The sequence below is a fragment of the Alexandromys fortis genome, unplaced genomic scaffold, assembly GCF_014885135.2.
Source record: "Alexandromys fortis isolate MF-2015 unplaced genomic scaffold, M_Fortis_MF-2015_v1.1 scaffold_91, whole genome shotgun sequence".
In the NCBI taxonomy this organism is placed as follows: domain Eukaryota; kingdom Metazoa; phylum Chordata; class Mammalia; order Rodentia; family Cricetidae; genus Alexandromys; species Alexandromys fortis.
In genome coordinates this window covers 5,894,672-5,911,277 of record NW_026067968.1, presented here as the reverse complement: position 1 = coordinate 5,911,277, position 16,606 = coordinate 5,894,672, and the positions used below count along the sequence as shown (strand labels likewise).

The 16,606-nt window shown below is 42.7% G+C and overlaps 1 protein-coding gene across 3 annotated transcripts in view; it reads right to left on the bottom strand.

The window, feature by feature from the left end:
• Tecpr2 (tectonin beta-propeller repeat containing 2) overlaps nucleotides 1-16,606 on the bottom strand; it is a 97,990-nt gene that overhangs the window by 49,837 nt on the left and 31,547 nt on the right. For all 3 annotated transcript variants that reach the window (XM_050154621.1, XM_050154624.1, XM_050154623.1), the window contains exons 3-6: nucleotides 13,754-13,882; nucleotides 12,955-13,086; nucleotides 6,517-6,674; nucleotides 470-782 (exon numbers count right to left, since the gene is read on the bottom strand). In XM_050154621.1, coding sequence (XP_050010578.1) covers nucleotides 470-782; nucleotides 6,517-6,674; nucleotides 12,955-13,086; nucleotides 13,754-13,882 — 732 coding nt within the window. The remainder of the gene's footprint in view (nucleotides 1-469; nucleotides 783-6,516; nucleotides 6,675-12,954; nucleotides 13,087-13,753; nucleotides 13,883-16,606) is intronic.

Genomic DNA, 16,606 nt, shown 5'->3' with positions numbered 1-16,606 from the left:
GACCCGAGTACAATCCCTGGGACCCGATGTGGATGGAGAGAAACAACTCCACAAGTTGTCCTCTGACCTCTGCATAAGTGCCAGGACATGCAAGTGTAATCACAAGTTTGCACACGTGTGTGCAAGCACACATATACACCATACACAAATAAATATAATTTTAAAAAACAACCTAGAAAGGTTATAATGAACATGCTTAATTTGGGGCTTTAAAGACCTCCCCCAGAAACATCTAATTTCTTGGGAGAGTAGGACTATGGATGTCAAAAAGCAAATTATTTTTCAAATCTACAAAAATTACCGAGCTCCATTTGATTTCCTTGATTGTCTCAAAGGAAAAGAAAAAACAAGCAAGCATCAGTTAATGCTGCTCCTGTCCTCTTTCCAGAAGCCCAACGGCTGAACACCTATGGACCTGCACCCTCCTCTTGCCCTGTGACCCCACAGCAGGTGCAGTTCTCCCACACACCTGGTTGACGGTGTCCAGAAGATAGATACTGTACTCATTCCAGCTCAACACCCAGCCTTCCCGGAAGAAGCACGAAACGAGCCCCAGGTGTTTCTCAGGAGAGCTGCAACTTCCCCCATCAGAGGGCTCCAGACGAGGGTAGAGCTCAAAAGGTGTGACTCCTCCAGCAAAGACATCCTTGAGGATAAACGTGGCTTGAACGGTCCCATGGACATCAGCCTTCCACAGCCGGAGCCCAGGCCGGGCTGCATACAGGGTTAGGTCACTTTGCTTACACAGTCCTGGTATAAAACAAGCACCAAATTTCCCAGTACTAAAATCGGAAGAAAAAAATGAAAGAAAGAAAACAAAAACAAAAAACAGGCATGGACTGACTTGAAGAGATAATTGTCAGCTCCTAATATCAGCTCTAAGAATCTGCAGACTAACACAAATCATTGTTCTGTCTACTGTGTGTCGGTCACTAAGTCGCCTGGCACCCTGTGCGACCCAGGCCCCACCACGCCTTCACAAGTACACAGCACCCAGAGCTGTATAGCCTAGGTTCTGAGGACGATCAATGGTTCCCACTGCAGCTTGCCTGTGTCCCACACTTCCGTCCACTCTCCCTTTAATCCTTGCTGCAATTTCATGAGGCAACTGATATAATCTGTTACAGAACAGAATGTGATGAATGTAGGTCCGTCCCTGCTAACCCTGCTCTGGAGTCTGAGCCTGTGGTCTGCCTTGCTTCTTGAATGAAAAGCTTGACATCTAGAGTAGCTCATCCATATCTCTTTCAAAGTTTCCCCAAAGCCATCAAGTGTACCAGTTTCTCTTCCCATTCTCAAGCTTGGTATTCCTATAAAACTATGACATACCCAACCCACACAGAAGAGTATATGCGGGAGCTGGAGAGATGGCCCAGTGGTAAAGTACTGTTGCTTTTGTGGAGGACCCCGATTTGGTTCCCAGCACCCACACGGGGGCTCACAATGAGCTGTAACTCTAGTTCCAGGGGATCTGATGCCCATTTCTGACCTACTCAGGTACCAGGCATTCATGTGCTGCATATACATATATGCAGGCACAACACTCATATACATAAAATAATTTTTTTGGTGTTTTGAAACAGGGTTTCTATGTATAACAGCCCTGGCTGTTCTGAAACTTGATCTGTAGACCAGACTGGCTTCAAACTCACAGAACTCTACCTGCCTCTGCCTCCCAAATACTGGAATTAAAGGTGTTCAAAACCACACATAGCAATAAGTATTTTTAAAAAATTGCTGGGCAGGGGGCTGGAGAGATGGCTCAGTGGTTAAGAGCATTGCCTGCTCTTCCAAAGGTCCTGAGTTCAATTCCCAGCAACCACATGGTGGCTCACAACCATCTGTAATGAGGTCTGGTGCCCTCTTCTGGCCTTCAGCATACACACAGATAGACTATTGTATACATAATAAATAATAAATAAATATTTAAAAAAAAATTGCTGGGCAGTAGTGGCACACTTCTTTAATCCCAGCACTCAAAAGGCAGAGGCAGGCAGATCTTTGTGTTCAAGGACAATCTAGTATACAAAACAAGTTCCAGGACAGTCAGAGCTACATAGAGAAACCCAGTTTTGAAAAACCAAAAAACAAAAAAGAGTGTTTGCAATAAATGTAACGTGCACCAGGGACCCATCCTCTACCACTAGAACGAGTCAACAGGTGCATCATGCATGCACTTCGGGTTCCTAATAATTTGTCCTGGCCAAAATTCAGACCAATGGACTAAATTTTGTGTGTATCACTCATATTTAGCTGTGAGCCTAGCCTTTAACGGCTGAGCTCTCGCTCTCATTTTTATTGATATGTCGTTAAGCACATATTTATTTACCCCAACACCAATTTAGCACTTTCATTTTAATGAATGATGCCATCTGTATAATTTTATAGCTTGATTTTTAAAATATTTTTAATTTAGGGGATTTTTTTTCTTTTCTTTTTTCTTTCTCTCTCTCTTTTTTGCCTCAAACTCAGAGATCTGCCTGCCTCTGCCTCTGCCTCCTGAGTGCAGGGATCAAAGGAGTGCACCACCACCGCCCGGTCTCAGATTTATTTATGATGTACAGCTGCCTGCATGTATTCCTGCATGGCAGAAGAGGGCACCAGATCTCATTACAGATGGTTGCAAGTCATCATGTGGTTACTGGGAAGTGAACTCGGGTCCTCTGGAAAAGCAGCCAATGTTTGTAACCCTGAGACATCTCTCTAGTCCCCGGCATATTTTTTTTAATTGTGTGCTTTTGCATGTGTTTGCATACACATGAGAGCAAGTGCCAGTGGAGGCCAGAAGATGGCCTCAGTAAGAACAGTTATGTGCTCTTCACTGTTGAAGGACCTCTTGGCTCTACACATACATAAATACATAGAGTGCACATACACACCCCACTACTCGATAATTTTAAGTAACTTGTCTTTAATACTTACCATTGTTTCTAAGATTTAATCTTTGATTTAAAAAAGGAAATGACAGTGCTTATTAATTTTGACTGCCGAATAGTTTTTTTCGCAATTTATTCAATTTTTTAAAATTATCCCTTTTTGAGATAAGATCTCATTGTATATCTCAGAGTGACCTCAAACTCAAAATTCTACTGTCTTACTTTTTGATTCTACCACTACACCTGACTTTATATTATTTTTAAAAAGTACATAAATATTACTACCAAATGTTTCCTTGGGATACTGGAATATGCATGGGTTTGAGAAAGAATGCATATCTATAAATCTAATACTTATTTAGTTTTTATAGTACTGCGAATTGAACCATGGGCCTTGAACATGGTAGGTAAGCACTCTACTACTGAGTTACATGTGAAGCATTTTTTAAAAATAATTTATTCTGGGGCTAGAGAGATGTTTCAGTGGTTAAGAACACTTGCTGTTCTCATAGTGGACCTGAATTCAATGCCTAGCACCCACACCAAGGCAGCTTACAAACTATAACCAGGGGAACAATGCCCTCTTTGGCCTCCTCAGATATCTGTACTCACATTAACACACACGCCTAACTAAAAACAACTAAATAAAACTTTCTCTCTCTCTCTTTGCCGCCTAGACAGGCTTTCTCTGTGTAACAGCCCTGCTGTCCTGAAACTCACAGAGGCCAGGATTAAAGATGTGTACTATTATGCCCAACTCTAAATAAAATCTTTAAAACTAATTTATTCAATCTTATTACTGGATTGTTGCTGTTGTTAATTTGTTGGTTTTGAAACAGGATCTCAAAAAGCCAATACTAGCATGGAACTTGCTAGTCTATAATGATTGCTATATAACCCAGGATGACCTTGAACTTCTGACCCTCTTGTCTCAACTTCCCAAGAACTGGGACTACAGGTGTGTACCACTGAGCCCACCTAAGACATTTTGTTCCTTTTCTTTCACACGTGGCTGGAGATTGAACTCAGGGCCTCATCCATGCTAGGCAAGTACTCTGACACTGTGTTACCCATCTGGTATTTGAATTATTATGATTTTTATATCTTTATCAATACTCAGGTTTCTACCAGAGTTCAAATTGAAGAGCTTGAGCTCAACTCTAAGCCTTGCTGATTCTTTTTCTAAACAGTTCTTTCTTGAATGTAGACAACAGAAAGGGCATTGGCTTGAGTGTACAGTTGTTGACCTTTTGAGATCTCCCTGTGCTAATCTGTAGGAAGCATAACATCCATACACAGGAACAAGTGGAGACTGAATGAAAAAGCTACAGTACAGCTCAAAACCAAGCCTGCGACATTCTCAGCCTCCTGCCTGAGAAGCCACCTTGTCCCATCCATTCACAGCCCATCTCCTTTCACTCCCCATCACCCCTAGGGGGATAGTTTTATCTGGGGGTGGAGAATCTCCTCTGCTGTCTCCCTAGGCACCACTGGAAGTTTAGTAATTAAATCCCCGTGGAAAGGATCCAGGGAGGATATCATATGTCAGATGCAGCTTAGAACAAAGATCATTAGACTAATCAACTGTTTTGAGTCCACAGAGTTTTTATAGACAACTATGTAATAGGACTGTGTCTGATTCTTGCCTTTAGTGAGTTTGTTCTGGTGAGGCCCCCTAAACAAAAAAGCCCAAAGGAATACTAGTTAGGCAACCCAGTGCTGCTTCTTCTTACCTGTCAAATCATCTATTTGGGGATCCAATTTTTAAGTCTGTTTTCTTTCTATTTATGGGACCTCTTTACTCTCTTGTCACTTCTGTTTTGTTCACTGTATGTAATCAGAGCATGTGTTTTAACATGTACTCAGTGAGCAGAAACCTTCTACAAAACTGTGATGCTAGAGGGTATGTGTGTGAGCGATGAAGATGAGCTCTTCACCAGGGCTCACCCCACAGGACAGCAGGCATTTGTAGGGAAGTGGGCATCATGAAGAGGGGTCCTACAGAGAGCTGGCTTTGAGGATGTCTGTGTGTTCAGGGGGGTCTGTGAGGGAGCTGACAGAAGGTATTTAGCTGGAAAGGACCAGCTGCCAAGATATCCTACCATACCATACTTATGACAGGCACAGAAAGTTTCCAAGTACAAGATAAGGAAGCCAGGCCTTTCTTTACAGTCCTCAATTCTTCCAATGAGCTAGGACTTGGCATCAAGCAGAAGGGGATATCCACAGAGATAAAGTCAGAACTCAGTTCTGCAGAACCAGGCTGCATAATCTCAGGTTTCCAGGGCCAACAGGAAGATCGCTATTATAAAGAGGCCAGACTATTGATGGCATTAAGAAGGTATTGAGAAAAGAACACAGGAGCCAAAGAGTGGGTGTGAGAGAATCTTCCAACAGGAAGACTGCCAAGCAGAGAAGAGAATAAACCTAGTGTTGCCACAAAACAGAAGGCACATGACAGATCATGGCTGCACCAGACTGTCTGACCTCACTCTCCACTCCCTTCACGCTTGTCACCAATGGCACCACCAGCCCCGGGGAGGCCCTCCCAATGCCTGCCAGTTTCCTTACTCTCCAGTCTGTCTCAAATCCTCTTGACATTCTCCAGTCCACTGCCATCCCATCCCAAACCGAAGCAGGAAACAATATCCCTTTACTGAAAGGAGGGTACAAGATGGGAACCCTCCAACTCCCAAAACTACTTAACAGCAACCTCCCAACACACACTTGGCTCCTTCCTGGACCTCCTTCCCAGGTAAGGTCCTTCACCTCCTTACCCTATACCTCCACACAAAGTGGCTACATAGGGCTATGAGATCTTGTCTTTGCCTTCCTTTCAGGACAGTGATATGAAGGATGCATATGCTCCTTCTGCGGGCAGTCCTAGGTCCTCAGCCTTCTCTTTGTTGTCCTTCCTCTGGCAGTTATCAAAGGACAGATACACTCTTTCAGCCCAGAACCATCCCCTTCTTAGCCTCTCCTACGTGGCATGTAGTCCTCACACCTGCAGAAACTTTTCTCTGACCCCAGGATGAGTGGAAGCCTGCTTAAATTTCTTTGCTCTGTTTTTCGAGACAAGGTTTCTCTTGCATAGTCCTGACTGTTCTAGAACTTATTCTGTAGACCAGACTGGCCTCAAAAACTCAAAGATCTGCCTCCCAAGAGCTGGGATTAAAGACACGTACCACTGCCACTCTGCCCCAGCTTAAATTTCTATATTACTCTGAACTGTACTCCATAGCCATTGGCAAGACCATCAGTTAGTCATGGGCCTGTCTTTTGGTCTCCATGATGGGAGAGGCCCACATCTGCTAGGCTACCCAGTCTCATCTGCCCAACCTGCTAGTGTGCACAAGAGAAGGCTACAGAGAGAAACCACACCTGGAGCGGACACACAACACTGTCTCCTAGGCTCCTCAGACTCAGTCCTGGATTGCAGTGGCTATGCTCCCAGGCCCCTGAATCTCCTCCTCAACTAGAAGATTCCCTGTTCCCATCAGGCTCCATGAAGCACTTTTGGCAGGCACAAGCTACCAGGAACCCCAGATGGTGTGTCTGTGGTCTCACATCTGGCTACCAGGAAACCTAGGAGAACTTAAGGGCCAGTACTGAGAACCACATGGATATGCCTGAAGCTTACCTCTTCCTTGGCTGGGATCCAATCTGCTTGACAGCCTTTTCCTCAGTGTAAAAGAGCAGGCTCCTCTGCAAGGTGGACACGAGCAGCACTTTCTGGCTGTAATCCAGCTGCACAATGGAAGATGGCTCCTCCAACACAAGGTGTGAGTTGCAGATACCCTGCAAGAGAGCCAGGCCACAGTGGGTCAAAACTGCCCAGCCTCCCTCACAGTGCTTATGCAGATACGTCTTGCTAACTGTATTGAACTCAAAAGTATTCTATAGTGTTGAGCATGGTGTGCATAGCTATAATCTCCGCACTTGGGAGACTGAGGCAAGAAGATCAAGAGTTCAAAGTCATTCTTGACCATATGGTGAGTCTGAAGTAAGCCTGGGCTACATGAGACCCTATCTCAACAAAACAAAACAAAACAAAACAAAACAAAACAAAACAAAAAACAACAAAAAGTATATTTCTTCCTCTCTTCCCCCCAGTGTCCTTCTCTGGGCTCCATCGGCAAACAACTCACAAAGAAGAGAGGGGAGGATGAGCCACAAGTCGGTGTAGAAGGGTCTTTTGTCTATGTGTTACTTTTATTGGTTAAATAAAGAAGCTGCCTTGGCCTTTTGATAAGCCAGCCCTTAGGTGGGTGGAGTAGACAGAACAGAATGCTGGGAGGAAGAAGGCAGTGTGGCAGACACCATGGCTCTCCTCTCCGAGACAGGCACTGGTTAGGCTTATGCAGGTAAGCCACAGTCAAGTGGCAATACAGTTTATTAGAAATGGGTTAGATCAATATGTGAGAGTTAGCCAATAAGGGGCTGGAGATAATGGGCCAGGCAGCAATTTAATAATACAGATCTCTGTGTGATTATTTCGGGCATAAGCTAGCCAGGTGGCCAGGAGTTGGGCAGCAGGAAGCGGCCTGCTGCTCTACAATACAACAGAGTGGTGCCCAACATGGGGCTTGAACCCATGATCCTGGGATTAAGAGTCTCATGCTCTACAGACTGAACACTTGATAACCTTGACAAGAGATGTTCCCACAGAGCAGCTGTTCTATGTGGGGTCTGCATAACCCTAGGTCCCTAAGACTAAGACTCTCTCATAGCATATGCCAGGCCAAAAACATTTCACAGAATACTGAGATGTTGTTATATGTCTTTTATCTTAAATTTTTTTAAAAATTTTATGTATATGGGTGTTTTTCCTGATGTATGTCTGTAAATCATATATGTACATGATAGCTACAGAGGCCTGAAGAGGGTGTCAGATCCCCTGGAACTAGAGTTACAAATGGTTATGAGCTACCATGTGACTGCTGGGAATTGAACCTAGGTCTTTTGGTAAAGCAGCCTGTGCTCCTAACCTCTGAGTCACTGATTAACCAGTCTGCCTCCATCTTAGGCTTAAAGTCATCTAATAGTAAAGATAAACTAGGTTCATTCACGTTTATGATTAAATCTGTTTCTCAAGGATTGGGCTATGTCTCACCTGCAACCTTAACTACAAATGGTTCCTTCCATACTGCCTGTTCCAGGAATGGTAACCATGCCTTTGAACCTTGTTATGCGGCTCCTGTAACTCTGCCTATTTGTGTGCCAAATTGCCCATTTGGAAACCCCCTACCTTGGTGCTATAAAAAGCCTTATCTTGCCCATGTTCAACACTGATCTCTTGAACCCCACCTTTAGAGGGAGACAGCCTATGTACACAAATTAAAAACACTTGCTTTAGTTAATTTGGCCACGATGATTTGGGTTGATGGTCTTTCTCCTCGCATCTTTGGTACTAACACCATCCCTCCATTTGCATGCCCTTTCCATCACTACTGTCACTTTGCTAAATAGATGTGACATGCCCAACAAAATGCCCTCCAAGTGCTTTCACTGAAAGCACAGGAAATACTGTGTATGGAGCCACTTGGAACCTCATTATGAACCAGGACCATTGCACCAAACTACAAAGGTCACCATTCACCACCACTCACACTAAAAATATGAGTTCCAATGAAGAACATCTTGATAAAGAAAAATGGTAATTTCACCCCTAAGGAATGGTGCTTTTGCACTGGATATCAACAAATTGGATGTGCACACACAGACCTTCTGAAAAATGATGCACAAGCCCGGTGGTGGTGGCGCACGCCTTTAATCCCAGCACTTGTGAGGCAGAGGCAGGCGGATCTCTATGAGTTCGAGACCAGCCTGGTCTACAAGAGCTAGTTCCAGGACAGGCTCCAAAACCACAGAGAAACCCTGTCTCGAAAAACAAAACAAAACAACAAAAAAAAAAGATGCACAATGGGTTTCAAGGAAAAAAACAAAAACGACAAACCTGTAGCTGGTGGTAGCACATCATGCCTTTAGTCCAAGCACTCAGGAGACAAAGGCAGAGAGGACTCTGAGTTCGAGGCCAGCCTGATCTAAGAGAAAGTTCCACAACAGCCAAGACTACACAGAGAAACCTTGTTTTTAAAAACCAAAATAAATAAATAGAGAGAAAGAAAAGAAAAGAAGGAGGGAGGGAGGGAAGGAAGGAAGAGAGGGAGGGAGGGAGGGGACAAATCTCTGCCATGGGAGGAGTGTAATTCAAATGAGATACTGTTTTCACACACCATTTTTACTTGAAACACTGTAATTACAGGGAATGATGAGGTATTGGCAGACATTATCTATGTAAACCCCTGTTGGTTCAGTATTTGTTATCTTTAACTGAAGATGAGAATCTAGAAAACTTGTATCTATATAAATTAGACGAGATTCTAAAAGCTGAAGAATTTTTTGACTAGAATGATGGAGATATTAATAATGGCACTTTTCTTTCTTTTTAAAAACTATTTATTTACTTATTTTATGAAATATAGGTGCTTAGTCTGCACAAACACCTATGCACTAAGTGTATGCTTGGTGCCCCAACAGCCCAGAAGAAGGTGTCATATTACACAGAACTAGAGTTGGACAGTTGTGAGCCATTGTGTGGTGCTGGAAACTGAACCCAGGTCCTCTGGAAGAGCACCCAGTGCTGCTCTCAACTGCTGAGTCATTTCACCAGCCCCCGCCTTCTGATATTATATAATACATGTGTCAACATCTGGAAGATCGGCACCCTCTGAGATTCCTATTCTACTAAGTGACTGGTACTTGATACTGAAAATTATGCAAGGGTAAAAGATCTACTCAAAGTAGAAGATAAACTAACAAGTTTTAATGTAACAAGGTAGGAAAAACCCACCAAGGGTTTCAGATTCCACACTGCAATCAGTTTTTAAAGAAACCCCCACGTGAGGCCACAGTGTAGGCTCCTCTCTATGAGTGCTCTGTGAAGCGGTCTTCAGAGGCCTTAGAAACAATATATGATACTGCCATTACTTTTTATTTTATGTGTATGAGTGCTTTGCCTGGATGCAGGTCTATGTACCACTTGGGTGCCTAGTTCCCAGAGGCCAGAGAGGGTGTTAGATCCCCTGGGACTGAGTTACGGACACCTGTGAACTACCACTGTGAGTGCTGGGAATAGAACCCAGCTCCTCTGGTAGAGCACCCAGCACTCTTAATCTCTAAGATGTCTGTGGTGGTTTGAATAAGAATAGCCCACACAGGCTCATCATATAGGTGTGGCATTGCTGGAGGAAATGTGTCACTGCAGTGGGCTTTAAGGTTTCAAAAACTCATGTCAAGCTCAGTCTTCCTCCCTCCCTCTTCCTACTACCTACAGATTAGGGTAGAAAGCTGTCAGCTACTGCACCAGTGCCATGCCCGTCTGTTTCCCACCATCATGATAATGGACTCACCTCTGAAACTATAAGCAAGCCCCCAACTAAATGCTTTCTTTTATAAGAGTTGCCTGAGCAACAGAACACTGATTAAGACATCATCTCTCCAACCCTACCAGTGCTTTTGGCTGTCCACTAAAACTAGATGATAGTCCCTATTGCTGAAGACACTACATGCTTAGGTTGCCAGGCATAAAGAAATCAAGAACTGAGCTGGAAGCTTACTCCTTGCCACCTAGTTTTCAGAGTGCCAAAAGGTGGTGCAATCCAGGTTTCAAGAGAAAAAAGTCATCAGCCCTACCCAATTTTGGGCCTTGTGTACCATACTACCTACCTGTCAGGCATGGTATGCACTAGTGCAACAGTGGTGTGATTATTACAGGGGTAACCAACCAGTTTCTGCTTAGGTCTAAGCCCCACAATACAGGAAGGAATTCATGCCTGCTATTCTAAATCTGGTCAAAAGCCCATAGCTGGAAAGGTCATAGGCACTGGCAGGGAAGCTATTATTGTACTTTTGCTAAATGGACATGTCATACCCATAAAACTACCTTTTTCCCCCTGGTTTTTTGAGACATGGTTTCTCTGTAGCTTTGGGGCCTGTCCTGGAACTAACTCTTGTAGACCAGGCTGGCCTCGAACTCACAGAGATCTGCCTGCCTCTGCCTCCCAAGTGCTGGGATTAAAGGCATACGTCACTACCGCTGGGTCAAACTACCTTGTAAATATTTGTGTTTATGCCCTTAGATTAGCGCTTCTCTTAGTGTTAGTCAAAGAAGCCCCCCCCCAGTGGGTAGAAGTTAACTGCAAAAATTCAAAATTGGTCAAAGTGCTGAGAATACATGACTATTGAATGCCAAGCCCTAAATAGGACATCTATATTATCCCCTTCAAGGTTCAAGGAACATCTCAGAAGATGGGGACAGAAAGGATATAGGCACCTCAAGATAGGGAAGAGTATTGTGAAATGTTATTTTCTGGGCATAATACAGTCATGAACTCATAGTAGTTACAACTATCTACACAAGACCAGTGTAAGACTGGGTTCATCAACCTTACAAAATGGACAGGGGAGGGAATCACAAGACCCTACCTCCCCATAAGGAACTACTGGCAGTCAATGATTGCTTGGGGAGAGAGAGATTTTCTTCAGTGGTGTAGTCACTAGTACATTGTTCATGCTATTGTAACCTCTGATATTCATGTTTATGTAAGCAGCCCTAATTAAACTCATTAGGTCACATACAAGAAAAAAAAAGAGTGAGTAAGGGGGGTGAGAGGGAGGGAAGGGAAGGGAGGGGAGGGGAGGGGAGGGGAGGGAAGGGAAGGGAAGGGAAGGGAAGGGAAGGGAAGGGAAGGGAAGGAAAATTCCATGTAATTTTTTGTTTGTTTTGGTTTTTTTCAAGCAAGATTTCTCTGTATAGCCTGGCTATCCTGGATCTAGCTCTGTATACTAGGCTGGCCTCAAACTCACAGAATATCTGCTTGCCTCTACCTCCTGGGTACTAGGATTAAAGGCACGCACCACCATTGCCCAGCCTGAGCTTTAATTTCCAACAGGGTATATTTTATAGATATAATCCATACAAAACAAAAACTTTTGGGGTTATCTTTTCTAAGAGCACAAAAGGTCTGAGGTCAGAAAGCTTAGAAACTACTACTAGGGAGTATTTGTCTTAAATTAGAGGGCTAATAAAACAGTCAGTTCTGCTAAGCATAGTGGGTATCTCAAAACATAACAAAAAACAAATAAACAAATTCCACTAAGTTCTTAGAATCTAACATAGGGAATGAAGAGGAAAAACGGGTAGTCCATCAAATGTTTAGTCCATCTGGCAGGCACATGGCCAAACAAAAAATGGGCATCATAAAGCCTGACCTGCAGTAGGAAAGCCACGGGCTTTGGAGCAGAACCTATTTGAAATGAGTCTGCTAGGTCTGTGCTTGTGCCCCTGGATTGAATCCTGGAAATAAGAACATACTGAGAGGCTGCCAAGATGGCCCAGTGGGTAAAGGTGCTTTGCTGTCTAGTCTGATGACCTGAGTTTGATCCCTAGGACCCATACGGTGGAAGGAGAGATGACCCCTGCAAGTTGTGCTTTGACTTCCACACAAACACTGTGGAAAGTGTGTAAGGTCACAAGCCCCACACATAAAATAAATAAAAGTGAAAAAAAAAGTTTAAATGATAGACAGCCCAGGTGCTATGATGGGGCATCTAAAGGGACATGTGATGGAGGTAGAACATGACGCTACTGGTCTTCTGTGTTGGCTGGAGGTAAGTTCTCTGTTCACTGGTCACTACCTCCGTCCACAGACATGACTAGAAACTTGTACAACTTGTTCCTTTATTCATTTGGAGAAACTTTTACTATTCAACTCTAGCTGGCTTGGCATTTCCTATGCAGCCCAGGCTGGCCTTAACCTCAAGAAGACCCTCCTACTTCAGCTCTCAGGTGCTGAAATTATAGAGCATCACGTCTGACTCAAGTACGTACAATTTTTACTGTTGGTTTTGCAGGCCACCTCATTAGTCACTGTAGAAGTTTATAAAACACTGACGATGTCCGAGAGAACACTCTGTAAGTAACACTTGGTAGTGTAAGGTACAGTGGTGGAGAACACGAGCCACTGGAAAGGAAGCAAGACTGCAATATGCTACAGATCTCTGAAAATCACCTCACCTGGTCTAGATCGAGAGAGGAGTAGACGATCTTCCCTTTGTCATCTCCGGAGAACAGTTTCATCCCATTGGGGCTCCAAGCCAGAGCTGTAATGCTGGTTTTGTGAACACCAGTGACATCAAATCTCCGAAGCTATAGGTGACAACAGAGCACAAGGGAAGGAGAGGTGAGTGACTGCAGTTATGGGAATGTCACTCCTCCTTTGGGAGGAGCTGGTTTTCCACACACAACTGTGCACAAGATTCCCTATGTCTACCCGTATCCTAAACTGAGATGGGCCAACAAGATGGCTCATTGGATAACAGTAATTGTGGCCAAGCCTGGGGATGTGAGTTTGACTTCTGGAACTCATGTGGTAGAAAAAGAGATCTGACTCCTCCAAGATGTTCTATGACCTCTATACATGAACTGTAGCACGTTGTGTATGTGCGCACACACACACCTACACACACATATACACACAAATACAATTTTTTAAAAAACTTCACAAAGAGCACACAAGGAAATAAGTAAAAAGAAGAGCACTGATTTGTGCTTTATGATCAATACCCCATGCAGGGACAAAGACATCACCTAGTTATAAGCAGCACAATGTCATGCTGAATCACGTGATTATCACCACACCTTTCTGACTTTGTAGACCAGGTGGTCTCTCAGAGGGCCCCACCTGTCTCTGCTCTGGGAGTGAGAGGATCAAAGGTGTGCCCACCACACCCAACTCTCAGGATTTCTCCTTAATCTTAAAGATGCATGAGGACCCTGCCAAGAAGGGAAGCAGTGCTAGAACCTGAGCACTCACCTGCTTGTTCCTCCCTGGCAAGGAAGACACGAGCTGGAAAACAGCAACCCTCCCAGAGGCAGTGCCTGCTGCCACAAGGTCATCAAAGCAGCTCAGCAGCTTCACCACAGTGATAGACTCTGTCTTTCCCTGAAGGAGGACATGCCAAAAACAAATCACCAGAGGCACTTAGATGAAAAAAAGAAAACTAGATGTAAAGCCGGAAACATGAAGCTAGATCCCTGGGCTGCAGCATATAAATTCCTGGCTGGAAATGTGTACAAGTCAGAAAACAAATGAGTCTAGAATCTCTGCCTTACTGTTATTACTGTTACTATTAATAGAACCCCAAATTATGGATTTTGCATACATTTTGGTACAGTATATCCATAATGCATAGTCATCATCCATTTCCAGAATTGTTTTTATGTTGAGAAGTGGGAACTTTACACCTACTAAATAATAAGCCCCACTAGGTGGTGGTGGAGCACGCTTTTAATTCCAGCACTAGGGAGGTAAGAGACCAGCAGATCTCCGAGTTCAAGGCCAAGCTGGAATAAGGAGAGAGTTCTAGGGCGGTCAGGGCTATGCAGGGCTATGAAAAACCAAAGCAAGCACGCAAACAACAACAAAACCCACAAAACTGTTGCAAGAGTTCTATTTGGTCTTAATAATAAAAACCCAGAGCCAGATTATTGGAGTAAATGCAGAAAGGTAAAGGACAAAGGAGCAAGAAACAGCCACCTCTTATTTTGCTAACTCCTTAGTTGAAAAAGGGCTGAATTCCTGCCTCCTCCCACCTTATATTCCTTTTTCTGCCCAGCCATATCACTTCCTGTCTGTCTGTACAGACCTCCAGACCTCTATGGTTAACTAGTGGCTAGCTCTGCCTGCTGATCTTCAGGCAAGCATTTGTCCTCTTTTTTGCCTAAAATAAAAAAGCTTATAACTAATATAAGAAAAACTATATATAACAAGTAAAATAACTATATACAATATATAGGCAATAAGTATAATAAGTCTAGTCCATTAGCAAATGATAAATTCATAGAAAATACTCCATATCTATCCTATCTTGATGAGTTCAAAAGGTTGTACCTAATTCACTTTCTGTTCTAATTTGCAATACCCAAACTATCTTTTAATGTTTCTCAACCTTTACATACTTTACACCTCTTTAGTGAATTTTAGTTCTGAATCCAGTAAAAAAAGAAAACTATAACTTTAAAGTCTTCAAATCCATCTGACCTGAGAAGAAAATAATATTACCAGAGTAAGCAGGTAATATTTTCTCTCCAAAAAAATGTGAGAAATGACAAACAGCTGGCTGCCTGGATAGTCACCCAAGGTTCCTCTGCAACATTGGAGCATCCATCCTCAGCCTACAGGCCTAGCATATCTGACAGACTTTTTTGTTAAGCAGAATATAGTTGAGGGCTTGTCTTGGCAAAGTTTGGCAATCACTTTCTTTTGTGCCCTGCTTGTCCAATTTGGACAGCACACTGTCAGCAGTCAAGGCAAGAGCACTTTCTTGCCCAATGGCTTACTTTTGCCACAAAGAAAGTAAACTTCATATGGAGTTTCTTTGATGCCCATCATCCTCTCTGAAGTAGATTCGTGCTGTGAGGCGTAGACATGTCTCATTGTCATATATAAAAAAGAAACATGTTATTAAAACATCTTAAATGCCATAATCTGCAGATCTCTGAAGTGTTTGAAGACAACCTGTCTATCTAAAATATATCTCTGTTTTATTTTGAAAACATACCTAATATGATACAAGTTTGATTGTAATGACTAACTACTAACTTGCATTTCTTTATACCCTAATTAGTTGGTAATGATAACTTTCAAGGACTAGAAATTTATATTATATTGCTAAGTGAGTTATATAGTTACAATACCTTGAAAAAGATTAGAAATGTATACACAGTATGTTCTAACAAAAATAATCTTAAATTTGTATCAGTTTACAAAAATTCATATCAATGCAAAATATTTAAAACTAATAGTTGTTTTTTGGTTTAAATGTAGATTCAATAATCTACCTTTTTATGATATTTCTGTATCTCCTCCTTTTTCTTTTCAGAGTAGACTCAATCATCTACCTATCCATCCTATCATATCTATATCCCCTGTTTTTCTTTTCAAAATAAGAACCCTGGATCTAAACTCCTTTGTTTAGCATTTTTCCTGACCGTTACCAATAACAACTTTTAACCAATCCCCCTAAACAATAACAAATTCCATAACCAAATGAAAGACCAAAACCACCCACCCATTCCCATCTCTTGAGACTGTGGGTGTCATGTTATCAAATTTACTTCCACTGTCTGGGGGCAATGGCATCTTTAGGGGATCCTAAAAAGAAAAATCTGGGTTAATTGTCAAGTCCTGGGAGAGGAAGCTCTATCATTGGTTATCAAATCTCTCTGTAATGGGAAAGTGTAGGGCTTGTCTCAAGTCCTGGGTAGAGTAGTTTGTTAGGTTAGATCACTAGCCACATAGAAACTGTCCTGAGCAGTTTGTAGTCCAAAGCCAATCGTTAGGTGGTGTTTTCAGCTTAGTGGTGTTTGCCTAGGACTGATGGAATCGTCATTGTGGGGCCCCATGCTCCTTTTGGAAACTTCAAAAGTCGCTATTAGGCGTGATATTGGCGAACTACAGAAAACTTAAATATTTTAGATGAGACATGCAGCAGATCTCAAAGAGGTTAAAGGATCATAGTTCATTATGTACATACATCCAGAGTACAAAAACTTAATTTCTAGTTATCATGTACAGGAAACTAGATGAGGCCTTTTTCTAGAATTAATTAGTACTCTATAAAACCATTAATATCATGACAAAATTTTAAAATATATATATATATGT